Below are 24,336 nucleotides of genomic sequence, written 5' to 3' on the forward strand. Positions count from 1 at the left end.
CGCTAGAAAGCCAAGCTCCATTTCCACCTCTCTGTCCTGCAGGGGGCTTTATGGGCCTGCCCAGGCTCTGCAGAGAGGCTGTGAGAGGAAGTCAGTGCTTCCATTTTTTTCTGCAAGGCTGCTGTGATTTGGAAGTCTTTTTACTTTTATTCCACTTCCGCGCATCTGATTTTTCTGTTGTCTCTTAGGAGACTGGCTCAGAGGAAAGTGAAGTTGCTCTGGCATTAAAAACAACAAGCAGCAAAACTGAATTTTAAAGACAAAACTACAACAGGCTCCACTAACAGAACACTGAACAAGCTGCAGTGTTTTCTACCTGCCAGTAAATAACTGGGCTGCCGCAGTGGCCGACAGGCCCGGTGACGCAGCAGCACGAAGCACCTTCCTGTGTCACCTCGTGCTGTCTTCTCATTTCTCTGACCACTTACACCAGCAGCAAGCCTGTCCCAGAGCATGTGGCCTCACTGCCCCTGTCCTAGGGCCCGTACCTGGTGCTGAGCTGGAGGTTGACTGTTCCACAGTATCTTGCGTTCCTTCGATGTTCTCCTTGTTCTCTGCCTGTTTCTTCAGTGTTCTGGTCTTGGAGGGGAGCATGGGCAGCCGGGGCAAGTAAGGAACTATGGATGAGGAGGAGGCTGTTCTTCCAAGCTCCTCTGCTACCTCTGTAAGGAAATTAAAACACAGAGGGAATAGTTAGAACAGAGACCAGCAGAGGAACAGAGAAACTGGGTCTTTACTGCAAACCCAAACTGGCAGGAAGAGATAGATGATTGAGAGAGATGCAGTCTATGGGCTTAGTCCTTCCTCAAGTCCAGAGGTATTCAGGGCAAGTTTTCAAACTCATGTACATCTTCATTAATGCAGCAAGCTACCAGTGAAAGGATCTGTACCAGAGGTCTGGTAAGAACTCTGCTCTCTGCTGGATTAAGCTAAATGCAGCACTGAATACATTTGTCTCTCTTTCTAATTAAAGTTGCTTCCTGCTGCTGCTCCTGGGATTCCCCCAACAGTTGTGTCCTCACTGGATCTGGACCTAAGCTGCTTTATTGAGGCAAAGCACCGCAGCTCCCCATTAGAAATGAAGACTGTGTGCTCCCTTCCCAACATCAACACAAGGTATGTGACTGAAAAAAACCAACAAACAAACCAGAGAAAAACCTCCCAGCCTCCTGCCCACACCCAGACTGGCAGCTGTGCAGGGCACTTGATATGCCTGTTACAGATCCTCCTTGGTAGAGTCTGTTCTGGTTTTAATTTATCAGGGAAGCAGAAGGATCAGCTTCCTATTTAATTTAAACCTTTAGAAGACGCTCAGATGCTTCTGCTTGTCTGTATGTACCTCCTAGCTGGTTACACTGGAGAGCTGAATTCACTCCTAGAAGTAGCTAAGTAGAAAAAGCAGAGATGAAGGCACATTTCTTTAAAAATGAGGGCTGGCAGAACAATATTTCATGACTTAATTGCTGCAGTCAGCAAGGGATTATGACATGCATGACCTTTCTCTCAGCATCACTCACTTTGCTTACTCTTCGGTCTGGGAAACAAGAGGCTTACTCTACTAGAGGAGGCCACGTTCTTTAGATCAACTGCCTGGCTCCAGTGAAACTACACTGTCCCCTGCACTGCTTTACTGGAGTTTATTATTTGTCCAGCAAGAAAGAGAACTTAATATCTACCCACTTATAGTTAAGAAACTGAGGGATGAAGCTTCATCACACCCTGCACTGCTGGCAGACGAGCTGTAAGGGGATAACCTCCAGTACTGTTTCACAATGTAAGCAACAGGAGCCCTCACCCTCTGAGATGCTCGAGTCGTGGAACATGGTTTCAAAGGCCTGGTGGGTCTCGGCAAAGGAAGGTCGGTCTGGTGGATTCCACTTCCAGCCTGCAGGTGAGAAAGCAGAGGTAAGCCTCCGGTGGGGCCTGTACCACATTAGCTAACAAAATGGCACATAAGCAGCAATGACTTCAGAGTTAACTACAGGTTTCTCCTACTCCTCCCAGGCTTTGTCCCCCAGCTGAAAGAAGATACTCACATGCCCTCATCAGTTCATAAACCTTGGGAGGACACCCCTCTGGCTGTTCCATCCGATAGCCCTTTTCCAGCAGATCATACACCTGAGAGAGGTCAATGCCTGGGTATGGTGACATCCCATAGGTAGCAATTTCCCATAACAGCACCCCAAAGGCTGCAAAAGGAGGAAAACAAAATTCCTGGTCATAAGTCTTGCAGACATTTCAGGCCAGTCCAGGTGAAAACATTACAGGGCTAAAAATGCTGTTGATCTATGAAGTTGTGGCCTGGCATTTGACTATCTCCTCCCCACATGTTTCTGCTCAAGCCCAAGAGCAAATTACTGTCTAGGCTGGCGAAGAACAGCTAAATGAAAAAGAAAAGAGCATTGAAGTGTAGCTTTCTTACCCCACACATCTGATTTGATTGAAAAGGTGTTGTAGGCCAGGCTCTCAGGAGCTGTCCATTTGATTGGGAACTTGGCTCCAGCATGAGCTGTGTAGGTATCTCCCGTCATAAGCCGACTTAAGCCGAAGTCAGCCACTTTCACCACATGATTTTCCCCAACTAAGCAGTTCCGTGCTGCCAGGTCCCTGTGCAAAGGGAAAAAGCACACTCCTTTAGTGAAGCACAAGCACAGCTATGAAATGCAGCCCTGTGGTTGTATAGCCTGTCCCTCTCTTGTGGATCAGAAAGAACTCTCTTTTGACAGCAGATAGAGGCAACATGAGCTTTGCTTTGAACAGTGTCAGAAACGGAGTGAATTTATCTCAGGAGCAATAAGGTGAGCAGTTTGGTTCCTGAGAAAAGGATGAGATCAGCAGCTCATCACACATGGTAACAGCTCTATGGTATGGCTTTATCTGACAAGGTTAAAAGAGGATGTGGATTGGATCAGGTCATCCACATACATCAGGACACCACCAACCTTCACAGCTGTTATGAAAACCAGGGTATTGCAAGACAGTACTGAAATCACAACAGCCAATGGGTAAGCCAGTGTCGAATTCTGGAAGAAGCCTCCCTGAAAGAAGGAATTCCTAGACCTGTTCATCACTGCCACCTGAAACTGTACCAGCTCAATGTGGCTTTACCTACCTGTGAATGAAGTTTTTCTTCTCCAGGTATTCCATAGCAGAGGAGATCTGAGTGGCCATGTAGAGCAAGACAACAGCGCTGACTTCCTCTCGGTTGCACTCCCGCAGATAGTCTAGCAGGTTCCCAAATGGCATGTATTCTGTCACGATGTAAAAGGGTGGCTCCAAGGTACAGACACCTAAGAGTGAGGAAGACAGGGCACATGAACAAAGCTTCTCTTCCTTCTCTGCCTTACTCCTTGTTTAATATCCATTTGTTGTGTTTTGTAGCACGAGGTTTTTCTCTAAGAAGTGAAGGCTTCCACCTCCCAGACCCAGATCTATGCAGCCCACCTTAATATTTAGTGCTTCTGTCTATCTCTCCATCCACTTTATGGACGGAGAGAAACATGTCTGTAAGGGTGACAGACACTGGAACAGGCTGCCAGGAGAGATGTGGAGTCTCCCTCTCTGGGGACTTGTGAGACCTGTCTGGACGTGTTCCTGTGTGACCTGCCCTAGGTGACCCTGCTTAGGCAAGGGGAGTGGGACTTGATGATCTCTGGAGGTCTCTTCCAACTCTTACTATTCTATGATCTTATGTTGTCATGGGTTGAGGTTAATCTGCTGATGATCTTCAATACCATGCCATGCTGCCATCATGCTAGCTTCAAAATCAAAGTGCTGGCTGAAGCAAAGTCCCATGGGGCTTGAAGTTCAGATTGTAACACTGCTCCATTCAGTTTCCAGGCTTAGAGCATTGGTCTTTTTCCTGGGTGGGCTGTGGGTTGGGGGTCAGGGAGGTCACTGGCTTCTGGTGCTGCTGCTTCTACATTTTGCTGCACTATTCTGTAAAGAGGCTAAGGTAATTGTGCCTCTTATCATTTAATTAAACTCTGAGTTGAGATAGAGACTTTGTGTTTGTTTTCCTTCCATCTGTTTGTAAAGATGGGGGCTTGTGAGAGCAGGCTCTGTCAACCCAGGACATGTCTATCAAAGAACTGCTCTTCATCTGTAACATAGATGAAGGGCCAGTTCTGTTCTTTGGAGGGTTACAGAATAAAATAGGATTGGCTTTTCTTCCCCTCTCTTCCTTCACAAAGCTAAGGAGGTAGGTACCCACGAGCTGGCAAGCCTTGCAGACTGCTCTGTCAGGACAGAGCAATGTGAAGCAGTGCCATGTGTGCTAGGCTGGCTAAGTGATCAGCACGGTGGGACCTGCTCCTGAGGCTGCATTCTCACACATTCCTCAGATGCCTACTTGCTACAGTCATTGCAAGCATGTACAAAGCATGTAGCAGTAGAGGAGGAGCAGGGCAACAGGATACTCTGCAGTGGTGGCTCACAGCCACAGCTCTGTGAGCCACCACTGCAGTGCTTCTGAAAGTCTGTTCACTCCATTAGGCACACGGAGGAGTGAAACGCAGCGACACTGTGCATCAGAAAGAGCAGAAAAGCATTGCTTTGATGAGAAATCTTTCAGCCTCTACTCCTGGAATCAGGCAGGGCTGTCCAGGCACTTCACCTGTGCCCATTTTTTAAATGGGTGCAGAATGGTTGCCATTACTAAAGGCCTTCACATTCTTCACATTTCTCCTTTCATCCTAAACTTGGCTCGACAGCTTTACTCCTGAAAGCAGCCAAAAGTCCAGAGGCAATTAAACACTAGTAGAGGTTCAGGGTGCCTCCTCCAGAATCTTTCTAGATGTAGAATTAACAGCTATGCAGACTATTCAACAGTGATCACCATTTGTCAGACAACCAGGGCCCAGCCAAGCTGGGGAGTCTGCAGATGTCTGCCATTCATGTGCTGTGCCATCTGACCGCATCTCCACTGCCTGAGGCTCCTGTGCTTATCTGGTGATGCACAAAGTCCTTTACAACAGCAGCTGCCTAATTGTCTTCTGCTTCATTACAGACTGGTTTGTGCTGCTCAGTGCAGCTTGTTTTATGCATGTCTGATTTGAGAATCATGAAGATCAGTATTTACTGTGCTTCCAGTCTAACTTTTTTTTCTTTCACTTTGGATTTTCTTATAATTTTGTTCTAGAACGAGTCACCAAAATACTCCTGTGAATCTGAGCCTGGAAACTGGACCCTGGGGCACATCTAAGGCCAAGGGCACAGACTCACAGGATGCTGGTATTGCAGACTTTTACATAATGCAGTTGTGCCTTAGCAGCTACCAAGGTAAGTGACTGTAACTGATGTTTTATTTAAAATGTCTCTTAGCTCCAATACCACATAAAGGAGTTAGCTGTCAAAAATCCCACCCCATAACCTGACCTGGTTCCACGAGTTACATAAATACAGAAAATCTGCCACTGCTTTTAAAACAAGACAGGCTTCATTTAGCTGGAAACTCAAGCAAGATCAGAAAGAGCAAGAAAATTCACCAACCTAACAACTGCACTAGATTTGGGTGCTTGATCTCCTTCATCACAGCAGCTTCTTTCAAGAACTCTTCCACCTCCATGGTATCTTCCTAGATAAAGAGAGAGGCAGAAGAAGGGAAAATTTATCTTCATGGCCAAGGTCTGCTTAGCACTACATATCTTTGTTTCCATTCTGCTGGTTTGATTTTCCTTTTTCTTACCAGAACAAGATCTAGCAGCCCTGAAAAGCTGCCTGGCTGACCTGCAGCATGGCCAAGCAGAAGATCTGCAGTACCCAGAAAGCATGAGGCTTTCCTGTTTGGTAGCCATTGTGGCTACACCAAAGCAGTTGTGGCTGTTAAGAGGAAGGGAAGCTGATTTTTTTTTTCCACAGGAGTAGGGGAGAGGTTGTCAAAGACATTCCCAGCACCTTTGATTTGGTAAAGCTTCCACAGCTTTCTGAGGGAAGTGGACTTGATAACCATTTCTACAGATCTGATCAAGACATTCCTGCAGGAGCTTGCTGGACCAAAACTCCAGACTGTTCCTAAGCCACATGCACTGGTGCAAGTTTGATAAGCAAACTTTGTTCTGGAAAGCTATTCTCAAGCTGCTTAGGTTGCCCAGGGAAGTGGTGGAGTCCTCATCCCTAGAAGGATTTAAAAGAGGTGTAGATGTGGTGCTGAGGGATATGGTTTAGTGATGGACTTGTTGGCATAGGGTTAATGGTTGGACTTGATCTTAAAGGTCTCTTCCAGTTGAAACAATTTTATGATTCAAGTATGGATTTTATGCAGATCAGCAGGCTCCACTTCCTGATATCCCTATCATTAGTTGGTATAATTGAAAGCATTACCACTTCTCTACCCTCATCTCAGTTGCACCCTGTGATAGGACAAGGGGAAACAGATATAAACTACAGCACAGGAAGTTCCACCTGAACACAAGGAAGAACTTCTTTAAGGGTCGTGGAGCACTGGGGCAGGCTTCCCACAGAGGTTGTGGAGTCTCCTGCTCTGGAGATTTTCATGTCCCTTCTGGATGCATTCCTGTGTCACCTGAGCTAGATCCTCTGGTCCTGCTCTGGCAGGGGGGTTGGACTCGATGATCTATGGAGGTCCCTTCCAGCCCCTAACATTCTGTGATCATAAATGGTGACTAAATGATCAGAAGAGCAATCTGGACTCCCACCTTTAATGTCTTCACAGCAACCGTGAGGTTGTATTTCTTCCAGACGCCAACGTACACCTCGCCATACTGCCCTCCCCCGAGTTTGTGCTTCATGGTGATGTCAGTCCGCTCCATCTCCCACTTGTCATGGATGGGGGACACTCCATAGACAGTGGGCTTATTGCACTTGGGTGCTGGGTAATGCAATGTTGTCACCAGTCCATCTGCTACTGTTGAGTGATGGTGCACTAGCTCTGCCAGTGTGCTGAAACGGCTTTCTGCGGTCACATACACCTGGTTGGGAACAAAGCAGGAACCTACTTAAATGAAGGCAGCTGGAAGCCCTCAGTAGCACTGGAAAACAGCTACAGCAAAAGCATTCTAGCAGGTTTAAAAAACCCCTAAGGTAAAGGAACCAGACTTTGGAGTCTTTGTACTCTTGTTGCTGGGCAAATTAATATTAACCTGTGAGATTTGCACCTACAGAAGGCAGTTAGATCTAAGCTATCACTTCAGAGCAGAGCTGTCTCCTGCCTTGTGCTTTACAAGACCAGAATCTGGGATTCTTGCAGCCATCCAAAGGCCAGCTTCTGCATCACTCAACACCTCATACTGCTGTTTGGCTTCAAAATGCTGCTCAGGACTGCTAGCTTACAGAGCTCTCCTTGTTCTAAGTGGATCAATGGGAAGCAGCTTTGCTCCCTAGCTGCTTTCAGTACCATCTGCACCTCTTCCCAAGTGGTCTTCAGCGAGTTCTCACCCAGCTCCTGGCATGCGTGTTCCTTTCTCACATTAACCAACCAGTGGACCTCTTTTCTCTCACATACAGCCCTCTCTTAACAGTCTGCCACTTGGGATTCTGTATCGCCCCTTAATTAACACCTTTATTTCTTCTCTCCACAGCATTATCCAGAGATCCTTACCTTTCCATCTGAGGTGGTATTGATCCTGTAGTGGTAAACACGTCCTTCGTACCTGAGCGAGATGGACAGCTGCCCTGGGCTGCTCTCGCTCTCACGGACCAGGAAGCTGCCATTGATGAGACTGCTCAACAGATACTCTGCTGCACTGCGTGACACCGGCCCATGGTACCACGAGTGCTTCTCCAGGCTGTTCACTGGTGTGATGTAGTTGCTTGGTACCCAGCCCTGCCCGTTCTTTGAGCGTACCTCACTCCATTCACCATTCTGGTTGTAACCCAGGACTCGCAACTTCTCACCTAGCACCAGAGAGAAAAAAACAGCAAAATATTCACAACTGAACAATAAAAAACTCCAGAAGCAATCTCATAACTAAACTGGTATATATAAAGCAGCAGTAGGGAAGTGACCATGCCCCTGTACTTGGTGCTGGTGAGGCCACACTTTGAGTACTGGGTTGAGGTTTGAGCCACTTACTACAGAAAGGTATTGAAGCGCTGAAGCGTGTCCAGAAAAGGGCAACAAAGCTGGTGAAGGGTCTAGAAAACAGGCCTGATGAGGAGTGGCTTAGGAAACTGGGATCATTTGGTCTGGAGAAAAGGAGGCTGAGGGGAAACCTCATTGGTCTCTACAGCTACTTGAAATGATGTTGGAGGTGGGGGTCAGTCTCTTTTCTCTACTATCAAGTGACAGGATGAGAGAAAATGGCCTGAAATTGCACCAGGGCAGGTTTAGATTGGACAGTAGAAAAATTGCTTTATGAGAAGTCAGGTATTGGAACAGGCTGCCCAGGGAGGTGGTGGAGTCATCATTTCTGAAGTGTTCAAGAAACACACACAGACATGGCACTTTGAGACATGGCTTAATGGCCATGGTGGTCTTAGGTCAGTGGTTGGACTTGATGATCTTAGTGGTCTTTTTTGCAACCAAAACAATTTGGAGATTCAATAATATGTATTTATGTAGTAAAGCTTCAGACAGAAGCCTGAGGACACCATTCCCTAATTTACTGCACTGTGACTGATGAACTCAAAAAGCTTCCTGTAGTGCAGCTTTTTAGAGTAGAAAGACTTCTTTTTCTTGGAGGGATGAGGTCTGTCTCCATGAAGCCTTACATGCCACATGGCTTCATGAAAATGCTTCTGCAGCAGGCGCTGTGCTGATAAATGTACTAAACAGAGACACAACATACTGGGGAAATTTTTAATTGCTGGTTTTGCCTTCGGTGAAAGTGATGAATTCTGTTATCAGCAAAAACGTTTTTCCTCGGCCCCTCCACCGAAACAGGGGTGAGAGCCTAGGATGGGAACAGCCTGTGTTGCAAAAGCTGGTGTCTGTACAAGGAGAACTGCCCAGCAGGTGTCTCTCCAACACAAGCGAGAGAGAGAACGTCTGCTTATCATCACCAGTTTAGAGAATCGTCTTCTCTAACTGCTCTCATTGCTCCCGCGGGAGTGGCAGAAGGATTGCGCTCTTTCACCCCGGCACTGCTCTGCAGTTCCCAGCCTTACCTTTGGTGATGCTGAGCGTGTTGTCACCGCTCGCTACAAAATCGTAAAGTGCAACAAAGAGATTGGGATCGCTCTCAGTGGCTCCAAGCAGGTTCTCCTTGGAGCTCCATCTGATGGCTTCGTTCAGTGCCTGGGGTTCAACATCGCAACCATAGGGGCGGTGCAAGGCCTCTGAAAGAGCAGAAGAGGAAATCACCCTGTGTACAGCTGCAAAGAGGTCAGAACCCAGTGCAGAGCAGAAGGAAGCTCTTACTGCACGATATATGGGAAAGGCAACACCACATCTGCACATCTTAGATCAGTGCTTCTCAGTATCAGCTTTACTGACTCCTGCAGGTTACCTCTAAAAGGAGCTGGAGAAGGTGACTAACTGCCTATATAGCAAGTAGCATGCTATGCATATAATGTTTCTAGCTAATATTTATCATCTTGTAGATACTTCTATTTATATAGACCTTTATTTGAAGGCATTTACACATAGACAAAATATGCTTGGTGAGATAAATAGACAAAAGCACAGATGGAAAAAGAGTGAGAAATTAAAAGCACTTTTTTTATTACGTGAACTACTGAAATAAACCTTTTGATACTAAAATGTTCTGGTTTATGTCTTTTGCTTCTGTGGCTGCAGTAGACAGTCTGGATCTGAAGCTGACATTACAAACACAGGTGAGACAGACTGAACTATGAGACAAATGAGACCTGCTTGTTGGGACAATTCCTGCCAGCGTTAGCAGGAATGGTGGTGACTTGTAAGGCATTTCAAGGTTGTGTAAGTAAGAGGTTGGAGACTGCCAGGGACAGAAAGCAGTAAGGTTGATGCTGGGTATTTGGCAGCAGTGTTTCATGAATACCCAGACAGTTCTGTTTTGCTGTTTCAAATGACAACTGACACAAACTGGATAGTAGAAGAGAGTGGGAGGAGAAATCAGGCATCGTTTATAGAGAAGAAAGAAATCTCCACAGCTCCTGTGATGATGAAAAACAAATCTATATATACACAGGGGCTTTGAAAAGAACTGTAATAAAGAGCAGAGCTGTCTGAATCTTTCATGGTGGTGCTATGCCAGGACCATGATTGGCTTTCTAACCCCCAGAGAGAGGTTGCCCCGGAACAGATTTCAATGTTAAGGTAAGAGTGATGATTTGGCTTCACACAATGTGCTGCTTGAGGGGGGAGACAAATATGAAGGTGTAACTATTTTTCCTAGTGGCACAACTGACTCCAGCTCCCATCTCAAGACATATTTCTGAATTCACTTACATATGAAAGTATACACTGTAAAGATTTCATCAAATGCATTAAACATACAAAGTCCTCTCTAAATGACCTGAGGCTTTCCTTGCTTTGGCTCGCTTCAGAGGGGCTAAGTCAAGCTCAGGAGCTTTTTAAGCAGACCACTGCCAAAGAATGTGTGCATGCAGCTATCCCCTTCTCCATGCTCTCATGAGATTGACATTTGAGAGAAGAACCACTCTGTAAGGGGCTTTCAGAGTGGACAAAGAGCTCAAATGCAGTAGAGGATGGGAAAGCTGGGAAGTCAGTCAGACACAAAACAGGAAGAGGCCTGTGCCAAGTAACAGGCAAACATGCGCCAAATCCGTGTCACAGGACAGGGCTGGAGCCAGGAAGAGGAGGACGTAATGGGGGTTCCCAGCACTTGCATGGCATTGTCAACTATACTGTAGGCACCTGAGAAAGTGAATGGTTGAGGACTGTTCTGTTTTGGGTTTAGATATGCAGGTAAGTGGGTTTGTTTGCATTCCTGGTACTTACTCAGAGTTACACTGCTTGCACAACCAGCTCATCTTGCAATCACTGAAGAGCCTGCCTCCTGAGTCTTGCCGAAGGAACCCTCCAAGCAGTAACAGAAGTGACTAGAGATGAATCTACTAAGTTGTCACTTCTTTGATTTCGTTGTCTGCAGGCACTTCTTGTTTCTAACTAACATCTGCCATTTGTTTTGCAGTGCACTAACCCATCAGACTGGGTGCTACCGTGGAAAAGAGGAACTCCCAGGGCCAGCTCAGTTACCTACATTAGAGCATGGCTACCGACACCCTACTGTCATTTTCTTGGGACTGGGTGTGGACATATCTGTGTCCAGTTGTTAAGCAGCAGCAAAGACCACCAGTTCCTAAATCCATCTCTCTTTCTGGAGTAAAAATACATCTTTAATTAAATAACACATATGCTTTATACTCCTGCAGTGACTTGTGCTAGAGAAAGTTTCAGTGCTTTAAGCGAAGTCACAGAGCAAATGTGCTATACAAGAAATATGACTTGCACATCTCTGCTAAGGAGCAAACACAAATGCAAGGAGGCAGACTTTCCAATAAATGTCACACCTTTCAGCTCCAAAGTACCTTAATGGTGCTTAACTGCCTACTTCCAATTATTTATCTGCCACACTGTGAAAGGCTTTAAACAAAAATAGAGGCATTTGTTCTGAACCAAAGCACACTTGGAGTTTCTTTCTTAAGCCAGAGAAGCTCATTGACTGAGCATACAGAGATAAGCATTTAGCATACTTGCTAGGTAAGCCTGAAGCAGCCCAGTACCAGCTCAGCTTCAGAGCTGCTGCAGCAAATGCTATGACCAGCCAACCCTGACCAGGCTGAGCCCAGCAGCGGGCACTTTGGCCAAGGCATAAATCAGCAGAAATGCCACCTGCCACTGAGTGCTGAGCAGCTCTGCCCACACAAAACGATTTGTGGTGTGGTGCTGGAACACCAGTGAGGACTTAAAGTGCATGTGGGACTACCACCAGTTCCTCAGGAATGCCTGGGAGGCTGGCACATGTATCTAGCACCCACTTTATGAAAAGAAAAAACAAAAAGCCAGCAGAAGTTAATGTTTGATGAAGAAGCTTCCACCACTTAGCTACAGTGCTCACCTAAAAATCACATCACCTAAAACTCAAATGCTTTTAAGAGTTTGAGTCTCACTAAGTTCCTTCACTTTCACCTTTAGAGTGACTTGGATGCTTAAGGAACTGTAAAGGCTACCCAATATCTACCAAAGGTGAATTTACCAGGAAACAAGAGCACTTATTGCAGGTTATAATTATGTAACAACCTATGCTGCTCAGTCTGCTGTGGTTATCTATACCACCCAAAATGAACGGATACGGAAGGTCAGTGAAATATGATTGCATAGACCTCACCAGGATAACTACTGCATATCACACATAATAGCCTTCCACCTGAATAGGCTGCAAGCTCCAATTCTCATCAAGTGTAAGCAAATAAGTTGGGAAATTCAGGTTTGTATCAGCCTCTTTTAAGGGCTAACCATAAATCATTTGTTACTACTTCAATTCCCTATGCAATGGAAAGCTTACATCATCATGTAGTGTACAAGTCATCCACAGTCAGGAGAAAAGGTTATGCTTCCTTCCTTCTTTTTATTCCCACAACACAATTTGCCTCTCTCCGGATGTGAATGCTTTTCCTACTCAGCCAACACGTAAAGGGTTGTTTTGTCTCTCACCCTGTGCTGCCAATGCAGCAATTACCAAGTTCTCTGGTTCCAAAGCTTACATTTGAGAGTCTCAGAAATACAGACCACCCCAGCCCTTGAGGTGGTCTCTACTTCTGAAACGTTTAACTGTGCAACTGCTCACTAAAATGAAGCATTTCAAACCCAGATAAAAGCAGCCAATCTCAGTCCTGTCCATGCCTGGATTCCTACTGTAAGACAGAGACAAACCCAAAAGGATCCACATCCTCCTTGAAGTGCTGAGAGAGCAAGAGGAAAGGGCTAGCACAGCAGCACATCCCTGAGCACCATACCTGTGAAACTCACGCCAGGCTCAGAAGTTTCCTCAGCGAGGCAGCAGAGCAGCTTGGTCTCTTTGCCGTAGCTGCTAGACTGGAAGAGGACTGTCCCCATCATCATGCTGTGCTTCACAGCAAGCAGAAGAGGTTGCTTGGCCCAAGAGGTCCTGGGATGCCCCTGCCAGCACAAATGCCACCACGTGCAGACGACCACTGCTCCCAAGTGTGGTGGCCAATGTAAAAGCAAGTGCTGCTGAGCAGATGGAGGAGAGACTGGGAAAATCGAGCCGTGGGTTAATGTGGTTATTAGCTGGAAGTGAGGGTGGAGCTTCCCAGGGAGTGCTGAACAAACAGAGGATGTGGGGACTGGATTGCAAGTTGAAACAATTTTGAGATGAGCTATAAAGACAGAGTTTTATTCCACTAAAACAGTTAGGCAACAAAGTGTTTGGGAAGCAAGCAAACAGTTTCCTTGGAGAAATTCCTCTCTACAAATTACAAACCAGATCACCCATTAAGGGGCCGCCCAGCCTGATTCATTTTTCCACTCCACATAGCACTGCTGGAGCACTCCTCACATGAATCAACGGGAAACATGGTAGTGAAAATACACATCTAGAAGATGCGCAAGCACTGAGCACAGAACCACTCCTGATGTTCTGGGACGTCAGAAAGAAAAAGAAAGAGCAGTGCAGTCTGCTGCTCAGGCTCAGCTGCACAGTTGCTGATTTAGTAAGAGTCATGACAGCTCTCTGAAAGGACACCATCAAACTGCCCCTCAAATAAAGACAGGCCTCCTTTGAGGAATTCTTTAAAAAGCCCTAGCTTTCTAGCAAAGCCAGCACAGCTTATAGCAGAACAGGCTCCTCCTAGGACAGCTAAGGAAGGGTTAAAGAACAAGGCATCAGCATGACAGCCTCACACCTGGGAAGGTGGTGGGCCTGCAGGGGGGTATAAATGGGAGCAAGGAAAGGTAAGGCAGTCGGTTGGTCTTTGCAGAGAGAGAAAGAGAAAAGCTGCTGCAGAAGCACACCAAGACAAACCAGCATTTCTACAATCCATAAACTCCACTGTCCTGAAAGGCAGCTGCACCAGGTGATGAAGTTTGGATCAGACTAAAGGTAAGGAATGAGCAACCTGGTTTATTCCAAACATTTGTGTTTTGTAAGGCTGTGGAAACATGTTGTGGTAATGAGGCTTTCCCCCCAGGGCTTGTGGCACAAGTTCCCCTGTTACCATCATCTACCATGTGAAAACAGTAACTAGACAGTTATCGTATGCAGGTGTCTAAAGGCATAACTGTTGCCTTCCTGAAGTTCTGACAAGTGGGTGACCTCCTTTCTTTCTCTTCCACCGAGACCACAGCATGCTACGCAGCAGTCAGAGGTTGATATGCCTTCACTGAAGCATAGGTTTTTACTTCCTTTTTGGTGTTGCCTCTTGCAGATTGTTGTTCTCTCCCCTCTTCTATGTGCTCTGAGTACTCATAACTACACTGATACTAACCTTTGTCTAGGAATTAATACCCAAAGCACAAGCAGAATTTGTAGTAAAGGCAGCACAGCCTCAGAAACAGGTGGATGACAAATAAACTTTTCAGGTGGGCCTGCAATGCTATCAGAAAATGGCCATCTAGGTATTGATTTGTGATTGTATTAGCCTGACCTGTAACAGCAAAGAAAGTTGACAACCCAGCGACTTTTTGGTTAAAAAACAAGGTATGAGTAATTGCTGTCTCTGGAATGAAAAAGCATCAACAGAAAGTTAAGCTGGATAATAATGTAACCTGTAAATAGCTCTCTCGACCCTCTCAATGTAAGAGACACTTAGCCAAAGCTTAAAGGCTGATCTGTTAACGAGCTCCGGGTGAGAATCAAGTAGGACCAGCACTGGCATAATAGACAAGGAGCAATTTGGCTGTAAGCTTCCTGTAACAGGCAATTCTCTGCTTCAACCCTTCCCTCTGCTCTCCTGGAGGTGTTCCTCAGCAGGAAGGATGTGTGGTGTCCCCACACAGTGTATCATAAAATCCTGCCAAACGCAGCCAGGCAGAACAAAATCAGGCCTCTTTCTACCTTCTAGTTGCTGATTACTTCTTTTACAAGTGCTTTGCCTTGACACTTTTTTTTACACTGTAAACCACTACCTTGATGGCTGCATCCACTACATCTGCATCCTGTTCCTATTCCCTTCACAATAAGTGCACACTATAAAATCTTAATTCTGCTCTACTCAGCTTCCTTGCTGGAAGAATCCACCTTGCAGGCACAGCAGCTCTTCCCTGCTCTTTGGATCATTCCCTGTAGTGCCCTTCAAAGCTGCTTCCTAAGAGCAGCTGCCCTTCCTGTACAACTTCAAATTGCTCATTGAGAAGCATTTCTCTAGTTCTTCCAGCGCTGGGGAAAAGTTGAACACAAGGAAATCTTGCTGACTGTGTTGCTTGGAAATGTACAGACCAAGCAACTTATAAAAAAAAATAATTATCCTGTGAATTTACAAACCAACTGGGGAGGAAAACAACGTGGCAATGGACATACTGCTGTGCAAAGGATCTGGTGTTGTCTGCAGCAGGCCAAAAGTGACTTGTTTTACAGAATCAACCAGGTTGGATGAGACCTCCAAGCTCATCCAGGCCAACCTAGCACCCAGCCCTGGCCAAGCAACCAGACCATGGCACTAAGTGCCCCAGCCAGTCTGTTTTGAACAGCTCCAGGGATGGCAACTCCATCATGTCCCTGGACAGCCCATTCCAATGCCAATCACTCTCTCTGCCAGGAACTTCCTCCTAACATCCAGCCTAGACCTCCCCTGACACAACTCCAGAGTCTGTCCCCTTGTTCTGTTGCTGCTTGCCTGGCAGAAGAGCCCAACCCCACCTGGCTACAGCCTCCCTTCAGGTAGTTGTAGACAGCAATGAGCTCTGCCCTGAGCCTCCTCTGCTGCAGGCTGCACACCCCCAGCTCCCTCAGCCTCTCCTCACAGGGCTGTGCTCCAGGCCCCTTCCCAGCCTTGCTGCCCTTCTCTGGACACCTTCCAGTATCTCAACACCTCTCTTGAACTCAGGAGCCCAGAACTGGACACAGCACTCAAGGTGTGGCCTGACCAGTATTGAGTACAGGGGCAGAAGAAGCTCCCTTGTCCTGCTGGCCACACTACTCCTGTCACTGTTTGTCACTGGAAAAGCAACAAAGAAAGGGTAATAGGGTGAGTAGTGGTTATTGCATACACTTATCTTAGAATTTTACATCAAAAAATTCATGGGCCACAACTCTAGTCTTCTATCTTCTGGCTTCACACATACCCCTTTTTCACAAAGGGACACCTTTGTGCAAGGCCACCAAGATCCCTGCGTATGTCACATCTCTCACTTGGTTTTCAAACTATACCCATGATGCTATCTTACATACAGGCTCTGTCTATATGCTTGCTTTTAAGACTACAAAGAATAGCTATTGGTCAAGTGAGAGCACAGAAAACAGCCTGTGAAGTAGCTAATGACTGCTAGTACAACTGGTGTTTTCCACTGTCTGTCTTTATGTTGCTAGACTTCAAAATCTTTAACCAGCTTGCCAGTGGGAGGAAACAAAATTGATAACACAGCAGCAAGTGGGTTTCCTATTTTGCTGACATGATTGGAACAGTATCAAGTTCTACAGTAGCTTTGTTTCTGAAGCCAAGTCTCGGCACTTCCTACTGACTCAAAAATACTCAGGGCAAGCTACATACTAAAAAGCAAACCAATGCTGAACAGACCAAGTTCCTGCTGTCTAATAATGTGGTAGCATGGAAGCAGGCCTATGAACTTTCTTTACCCTTTACCAGACTTCAGCCCTTACCTAAAGGGACCACCTAGTCTTTCTGCTGACATATGTGTGGCCATGAAAAACACCAGTGTAAAAGGGTCAGACAGCTCACATATGGCTTTGGTAAAATGCAGGCACCCTAACCAAATGCCATTCTAAGGTGTTCCTCTCCTGCAAGCAACCACTCCTAATGAAGTGGTTTGCTTCAGCTAAGCACAGATCCCTACTTAGTCTTTGGGCCTCCCACAGAGTGGTGCAAGGTTTAAGTACTGTAAACAACCCACTGAGTAAAGCCAAGAAACACAGCTCCAAGCCAAGAACTTGGGATGGGCAAGGAATAGGTTTCTATTTATGGTACCAGACTGGGAGAGACAGAGTAGGAGGAGACTTCAGTCAGTGACAAAATCGCATGAGGAACAGCTCCCATCATATAAAAAGAAATGTTTCAGGTCAAGCTGGTAGCACTGCCCTGCCTCAATTATTAAAATACATCTGAGATACAAAAGATGAATAAAAGTGATCTTTGGTATCTCTCCACACATCTTACAAGCAGATTTCTTTTGTAATGTGATGAACTGCTGTACATGAGATTCCCCTGTAGTTATCTAATGGTTAAAGTGATTGATCTTTACTTAGATGTGCTTTTTGGCTAGCCTGACATAAAAATCAAAGGGGAAGACAAGGTTTAGGGTTGTGCTGTTGCTGAATTTTAATTAATAAAAGGATAGATAAATTGACTTCAACAGATTTAGTTACAGCACTGTATGAAGTATTCAAGACTGTCTGTCTAGCTGAACGTTACAAGAGGTGATCTGTATTAAGATTTAATGAAAAACCCAAATTAGGCAGTTCCTTCTATCAGTATTGGTTGTCTTCTTCCAGTGGTTCCAGTTATTCTCTCCCTTTGCTATCAGTGCTACCAAGCAGAGGCGTCTCTCATCCTTTTTCTTTGCCCAGATGTCAGTGACACATGTATATCATTCCTCAACCTAATGCAGCACTTCTCAACTCATTTCTGGTAAAGAAGTATCTTTTTGGTGCAGAATCTAGCATGAAATAAATCAAGCTTAAGTTAAGTATTAACCTGAAAGTCTGCATTCACTCCTTGTTGAATGCCAGATGCCTAAATCTCTTCACAGATCAACAGCTGTATGTGCTGTAAGTAAAAACCTTCAAGTGAAGCATTTGGTCGCATTGCTGTTTCAAGAGAGAATTTCAAAGCAGATGCATTATTGATGATCTGCAGTACAAACTGGCTCACTACCTCTAAGATTTTTCTGTCCTCGCAGAACTTTGGCAGGAAAGTGACTCTGGGATAAATGCAGCTAGCAAAACTATGTGGGTTTTTTAGATGGTTATAGAAAACAAACAAAAACACTTCAGGGTGAGGAACTTATACAAGTACAGAAGACCTAGACCTAACAGTTATTAAAAGCACAACAGGATGTTTCATGTTACAGGTACTGGGATGGGTCAGAAGCATCAGAATCCAACTACCATTGTGATGTCTTCTTTTTTTAATTATGCTTTTGGGTGAAGAACCGAAGCCCAATGGCACAACAAATTCCTGAAGTGAATGAGATTTTAATGCAATTAAAACAATATACAGAAAGGATCTTAGAACAAAAGGCTACAAATGTAACCCCTGGAAAAATCCTGAATATCAAAGTGTTTGCTATCTTAGTTACTAAGGATTTGTTCAGCTCCTATCAAGCCAGTCAGCTTTGCAAGGCAATTGCTGTTAATCAGAAACAAGCGGACATCACCAGCTCTAGATGCTCTCTATTACCTACCTCTTTCCATTGAGCACTGAGGTGATGAGGTTCCGGTCTTTTGTTCCTCTGAATTCTGCCTACAAGGGACAGTAACTACTCCCACAATGAGTTTTAGGGAAAGGAGTGCTAGGAAGGGTCACTTGGATTTCAGATTAACTAGGAAACTGCCTACATGTAGATCAAAAGTCTATTTGACATTCTTTCTTTGTCACACAAAGTTCCAGTAAGCCTCTCCAGTATGAAAAGTAAGGAGGATTAGGTCACCCAGTCCTTCTCCAGGAAAGGTGGGATGGCCAAACATTATGACAGCTTACAGCAAGTCATTAAGCACTCTTTTAAATCGGTACTTTGGGAAAGAAGCTGCTTGATGTGGATTACACTTCACCCTAACTGAATTCCTGAGGAGTCATTAATACTGCCCAGATCAAAGTAAAGATATTATCTACTCCTGAGCAAATCAAATCAAAAGCTGTTTACTCACAGGGTTAAGACAAATATTTGAAGTAAGAGCTCTTCTGCAAAAAGACTACTTGAAAAAACGTGGCTCAACCAAACCCTAAGCAAGCCAGAAACATCTACACTAACGCAGCTGAGCTAGTGAGAGGTTTGTTTTGCAGACATAAAGCACTAAGTGATCAGACCTTTGAGCTGACATGACACAAATGTCCAAGCTGCCTTCCAAGTGACATAATCGCATCTTATTAGAAGCCTTACAGTATTAGGTACTCTCCTTAGACTCAGCACCTGGAACAATGACCACATTAAACTGTTTCTCAGCTGGCTTCTTGAGGTTTATTTTTAGCCTGTCTAGTTAGAGGGAAAACTTGGAAAGAGAAGGTAGAGACTAACTTGCTGACTTGTAATCTCAGAGGCAAAAGAAAATGTCAATCTAGCAGCCCAAATACGAGCTGATGCCCAAGTAATTCTTTTGGCATGTGCCCTGGACAGGCAGCACTGCTTACCTTTTGGAGGACATTCGGAGGGCAGAGCTCCCCAGGTGAGCTGGTACAGCTTCACTTTCCAGTACATGAGTTTAATTGTCTAACAGAATCCCAAAGTGCTTGTGAGCGCAGATGCGACTTCTCAGTTCCATCCACCCACACTGAACATGCAGCAACTGCCAAAGCTACACTGTACTTCTGTTTAAAAAAACCCCAAAACACTAGCTAAAAATAAATCACTGAACTGTCAGCCTTGCTTGCCAGCAGCCAATCTGCTGTTCACGCCATTGTCCACAGCCATTTTCTTCTCTTGAACAAAGAAGAGGTTTCCCTTTAAAAATATTTACTTGATTTGACTAAAATACTCTCATGATCTTGCCCCCTTTTGAAATATCTTTGTCCTAGAAAATAAACCAGAATGTCCTTTCCTCCAAGAAAAGCCAAGCTTTAGCATGAATGCTTGCCCAAAAAACACATGCTGCCTTAACTCCAGAACCAGCGAAAACCCTCACTGTGGATGCTCATCAGCAGATGTCCAGCTAGCCCTAGTTGAGGGAGCTTTTTGTCTTGCTCTTTCCCAGCCCTACGGGCTGATGGGTTTTTGTGGGGGGCAGTGTGAGCACGCACGTATGAAGTCAGAGAAACAAATCCATGGCACTAAACATAGCTGCTGGCCGCTGCACCACTTCCCGTTGGTGAAACCCAGACACTTGTAACTGGCTCTGCTGCCCAGACAAGAGGCTCCATTCACCAGCGCCACTTCCAGCAGCTGCTGAACAACCTGGGTAACCTGAACCCCAGCCTCGGCAGCAGCAGAATTCCTAGCTCAGTGCCCACAGCTCTGCAGCTTCAGCCTGTGCCACTGCATTTGCTTTTTTGTATCTGTTTAGCCCTCACATGCCTGACTCCAGTATTAATACAAGGATGGACTCACTGAAATAACACTTCTGGAAAATCCTTGCTGGGCTATGGCAGAATTAATCCAGCTTTGAAGGAAAAGAAACTACAGCAAGACTGAACAAGTTCAATAATCTTGCTCTAGAAGTAACTAAAGCTACCCAAAAAGTGTCATAATAAAATCAGTTTTATTTCAAAGGAGGACAACTGTAAATGAACAGATGAAGATTTTGAGTAAATGAGGTGGATCTGGATTGAAAATGCTTATAAGGTTTAGGTTTGTGGTGGTACTTTTTGACAGAAGAAAGTGGGTTTAAAATAATTACTTGAAGAGGGGTAAGAGTAGGAAGCTTATGCAGATAAGATATAAACATGCCTTTTACGTCTGTCCACTACAGTAGTGGTGGCACCTACGTTCCAATTAGGCACTGAGATTGTCTTTTTAAGTGCTTTGTGATAGTTAACATCAAAACTACAGAACATTTAAAGGAAGTGTGGTAGGAAAAACAAGCCCTGCCTCTCTGATTTAGCAGAACACAATGTCAAAAGCAAGTCAGCAGCTAGCTGACAGCTGGGATTCCTCAGGCCTGTAACAACAACCAGACTGGGTCACTCACAGTCCAGCATCCTGTTGTCATCAGTGCCTGCAGAAGCTGTCTGGGGAAAGGATAATATTATTCCAGAACCCACATATTAAAGCTTAAGGTCTTTCTGAGACAGAGCTGGTGGCTTCTTCCCTGACTTGGTGCAGTAGCTGTCTGAAGGAACACAAACAGCTCACCACACGAACACCCTCCTACAATATTATCAACAGCCCAACTGCACCTTGTAGAGTGAGGAACAGGCTCTTGCTTGTTTTGAACGTGGTATCTGCTGCTTTTATTGGATGCTCCTCAGCCTCTACAATGGCAAAACCTGAATGGCCACTATCTGTTGGTGCTTTCCCTGCCACTTGTGACTCTTGCAGGCCTTTCTCTTCTTCTACCTCAGCCACCACTCTCCCAGGCTCAAGTTTTCTTTGGGCAGTCTGATGATGTTGTCTTCAAATAGTCTTCCTCTGACCTTTATCTAGCTCCACCATGTAGCCCTTCAGACAACAGATCAGAATTACATGCAGCATTCAAACCATAGCTTTCCACAGAACTATCTATTTTTCTATTTCTAATGCTCTGCTGCTTGGACTATTATTCTAAGTGCTGTCACAACACTCTCATTATGGGACAAAGATTTCTCTCGTTGCAGCAGTCAGCTCAGAGCTAAATACCCCATGTGAAAGTCTGAACCATTTTTGTCTGAGTACCAACTTCCACGTGTTCACACTAAAAGTGGTACCAGTCCAACATGCAACCTCCTCCAATTCTTGAGCCAGCTTTTGTTTCTGCTGTCTTTAACTTAGCAACGTTACCATCTTGCTGTTTGCAGTCTTCCTCTTCATGTCATTTGGAACAGCCTGAGAGCAGCTTTTCATTAGACAGGTGAACTGAAGAAAGCTCAGAGAGTAAAAGACATTCTCTCTACTGCTATTTGATAGCTGCTTCACATTTACAACATGTTTTTGCTAAACATAAATGAGTTCCCTCAAGTTCTATACTATGAGTGCCCAGTGCAGTATAGGATCTGTTTAAATCTTCACGTATTGCGATGCTATGGTGAGGAGCATTTGGGGGCGGGGGGGGAAAAGACCAAAATGACTTTGCAAGGGCAACTGTTGCACTAAAAGACTAGCTAAAGAAGGTATAAGTGCCTCTAGGGAGAAACACTGCAGGAGATGGAAAACAAGAGATGTGCCTAGATGCAAACAGAGCAGAAACATCCTGGAGAAGATGGGTGTTTTTTTCTTTCTACTCATTTCAGCACAGTAAAGAAAAGCAAACACAGTACAGTGGTGTGGAAATGAGTGACTTAAGTCCCCAGAAATATCAAGCCAGATTTTTTTTTTATTAAAGATCAATATTGCAAATGCAAGGAAAAGGCTTAGATTGGCCTTAAATTAGGCTGGCAAAGACAGAATCTAACCCACAGACAAATAAACATAGAGGAGGTAATGCAGTTCCAGGTTTATCTAATGATTTCATAGACTCACAGAACTGTTTTGCTTGGAAAAGACCTTTAAGATCGTTGAGTTGTATGGATTTATCTAGAATCAGAAAGGGCTGTGAGACAATCCCAACTAAAATCCTGTTTTCTAAACTGGTACCACAAAACCTGTTCTGGAATAAGGAGACAGACATGTAAGCCATACTGTAAGAGTTAAGGCAGGCTTTCTGAGAGTGGATGATGTACACTAACTTAAAAGCACGCTAAAATCAACAGTGAGAGGGGAAGGAACAAACACTGCCTTAGCCCCCTCAAATTGCAGATGCTCTAAACCCAAAACATAGACAAGTGCTCTTTTGGTCTGCTTCGGTGAAGAAGTTCATCTGAGTGCTACTCCTTCCACTGTAACTGCATCTAGTCCTCTTGTGTTCTGATTTTCATCACTTGCTTAGAAGTTTTTGAACAGAAGTGCAAAATAAGGCAAGTATGCACTCCCTTCTAAAACAGATTCAGCAACTAGAAAAGGCCAACAAAGATTTAACCTTGTCAATTGCTTGCCACACAATTACTTCACTAACTTTTCCTGCTCAGAGGGTGAAGTAACAACTCAGTGTTGACACAGTCCTGGAGTAAGACCCACTGCTGGTTATTTAAAGAGCCTTCCTCCCACTTAATTCTGACATAGCTGTCTGAGACATGTCTCCTGCTGCCAGTACTGGAGGTGGTATGACTGGGATGCTCAGAGGATTGGTCAGTATATTGTCAGCTGTTTCAAACTGAAGGCTCCTTGAAGCTCTCTGTGTGTGCCTTTGGGTGCCACCACCCCCACTGCTTAATTTATTCTGTTTACTATATCTATTCTGAAGGAGGAAGGAAGAGGGAAAGCACTGGAAATTCCCAGTGGGAGGTCTAACATTACAGCTCACTCAGCAGAGTGTTTCTTCTCTTTCTGTAAAGTACTGGTTAGTTCCTAAAATCCATCCATCTACAGCATCAGTTTTTGTGGCTGTAGAAGTACACAGAATCTGCCACTCCAGTTGATAGGAGTTATCCCTGATACCTGACACATATGAATGAGACAAAAATGTCTTTAAATCACACCAATCTGAGAAATCAAGCCATTCACATAGTCCACAGCCCACAGGAGGGATTCCTGTTACAGAATTATAGAAATATGAATGTTGGAAAAGATCTCTAAGATCATCAAGCTAACAACACCATGGCCACTAAACTATGTCCATGTTTCTTGAACACCTCCCTGGGCAGCCTGTTCCAATACCTGACCATTCTTTCAGGAAAGATTTTTCCCCTAATATCTGACCTAAACTTCCCCTGGTGAAATTTAAGGCCATTTCTTCTCATTCTATTACCTGCTACTAGGGAGAAGAGACCAAGCCACACTTCACTGCAGCCTCCTTTCAGGCACTTGTGGAGAGCAAAAAGAATGTGGAATTAATGAAATAAAAGATAACTTCAACTAGAAACCGAGTTCTCTGGCAAAAGATCATAGAATCAACCATGCTGGAAGAGACCTCCAAGCTCATCCAGGCCAACCTAGCACCCAGCCCCATCCAATCTTGTCTTGAACAGCTCCAGGGATGGCGATGCCAGCACCTCCCTGGACAGCCCATTCCAATGCCAATCACTCTCTCTGACAACAACTTCCTCCTAACATCCAGCCTAGACCTGCCCTGGCACAACTTCAGACTCTGTCCCCTTCTGTTGCTGCTTGCCTGGCAGAAGAGACCAACCCCACCTGGCTACAGCCTCCCTTCAGGGAGCTGTAGACAGCAATGAACTCTGCCCTGAGCCTCCTCTGCTGCAGGCTGCACATCCCCAGCTCCTTCAGCCTCTCCTCACAGGGCTCTGCTCCAGGCCCCTCCCCAGCCTTGCTGCCCTTCTCCAAACACCTTCCAGCACCTCAACATCTCTCTTGAATTGAGGAGCCCAGAACTGGTCACTGCACTCAAGGTGTGGCCTGAGCAGTGCTGAGTGCAGGGGAAGAGCTGCATCCAGTTTCACAGCAAGCTTTTTGGC

General features: G+C 45.2%; 1 protein-coding gene and 1 long non-coding RNA gene across 4 annotated transcripts in view; one reads left to right on the forward strand and one right to left on the reverse strand.

The window, feature by feature from the left end:
- Positions 1-24,336, reverse strand: part of ABL2 (ABL proto-oncogene 2, non-receptor tyrosine kinase) — a 47,610-nt gene that overhangs the window by 3,464 nt on the left and 19,810 nt on the right. Inside the window, exons 1-10 of one of the 2 annotated variants that reach the window (XM_064148151.1) lie at positions 12,862-12,967; positions 9,067-9,237; positions 7,559-7,854; positions 6,657-6,929; positions 5,491-5,575; positions 3,113-3,290; positions 2,423-2,607; positions 2,037-2,189; positions 1,796-1,885; positions 489-662 (exon numbers count right to left, since the gene is read on the reverse strand). In XM_064148151.1, coding sequence (XP_064004221.1) covers positions 489-662; positions 1,796-1,885; positions 2,037-2,189; positions 2,423-2,607; positions 3,113-3,290; positions 5,491-5,575; positions 6,657-6,929; positions 7,559-7,854; positions 9,067-9,237; positions 12,862-12,967 — 1,711 coding nt within the window. Of the gene's footprint in view, positions 1-488; positions 663-1,795; positions 1,886-2,036; positions 2,190-2,422; positions 2,608-3,112; positions 3,291-5,490; positions 5,576-6,656; positions 6,930-7,558; positions 7,855-9,066; positions 9,238-12,861; positions 12,968-24,336 lie in introns of those variants that run through there. The other variant, XM_064148149.1, reaches the window with a different exon arrangement.
- LOC135177737 (uncharacterized) overlaps positions 13,845-24,336 on the forward strand; it is a 48,237-nt gene continuing 37,745 nt past the window's right edge. For both annotated transcript variants that reach the window (XR_010303141.1, XR_010303142.1), the window contains exon 1: positions 13,845-13,967. This is a non-coding gene — a long non-coding RNA (uncharacterized LOC135177737). The remainder of the gene's footprint in view (positions 13,968-24,336) is intronic.

The sequence above is a fragment of the Pogoniulus pusillus genome, chromosome 8 (assembly GCF_015220805.1).
Source record: "Pogoniulus pusillus isolate bPogPus1 chromosome 8, bPogPus1.pri, whole genome shotgun sequence".
In the NCBI taxonomy this organism is placed as follows: domain Eukaryota; kingdom Metazoa; phylum Chordata; class Aves; order Piciformes; family Lybiidae; genus Pogoniulus; species Pogoniulus pusillus.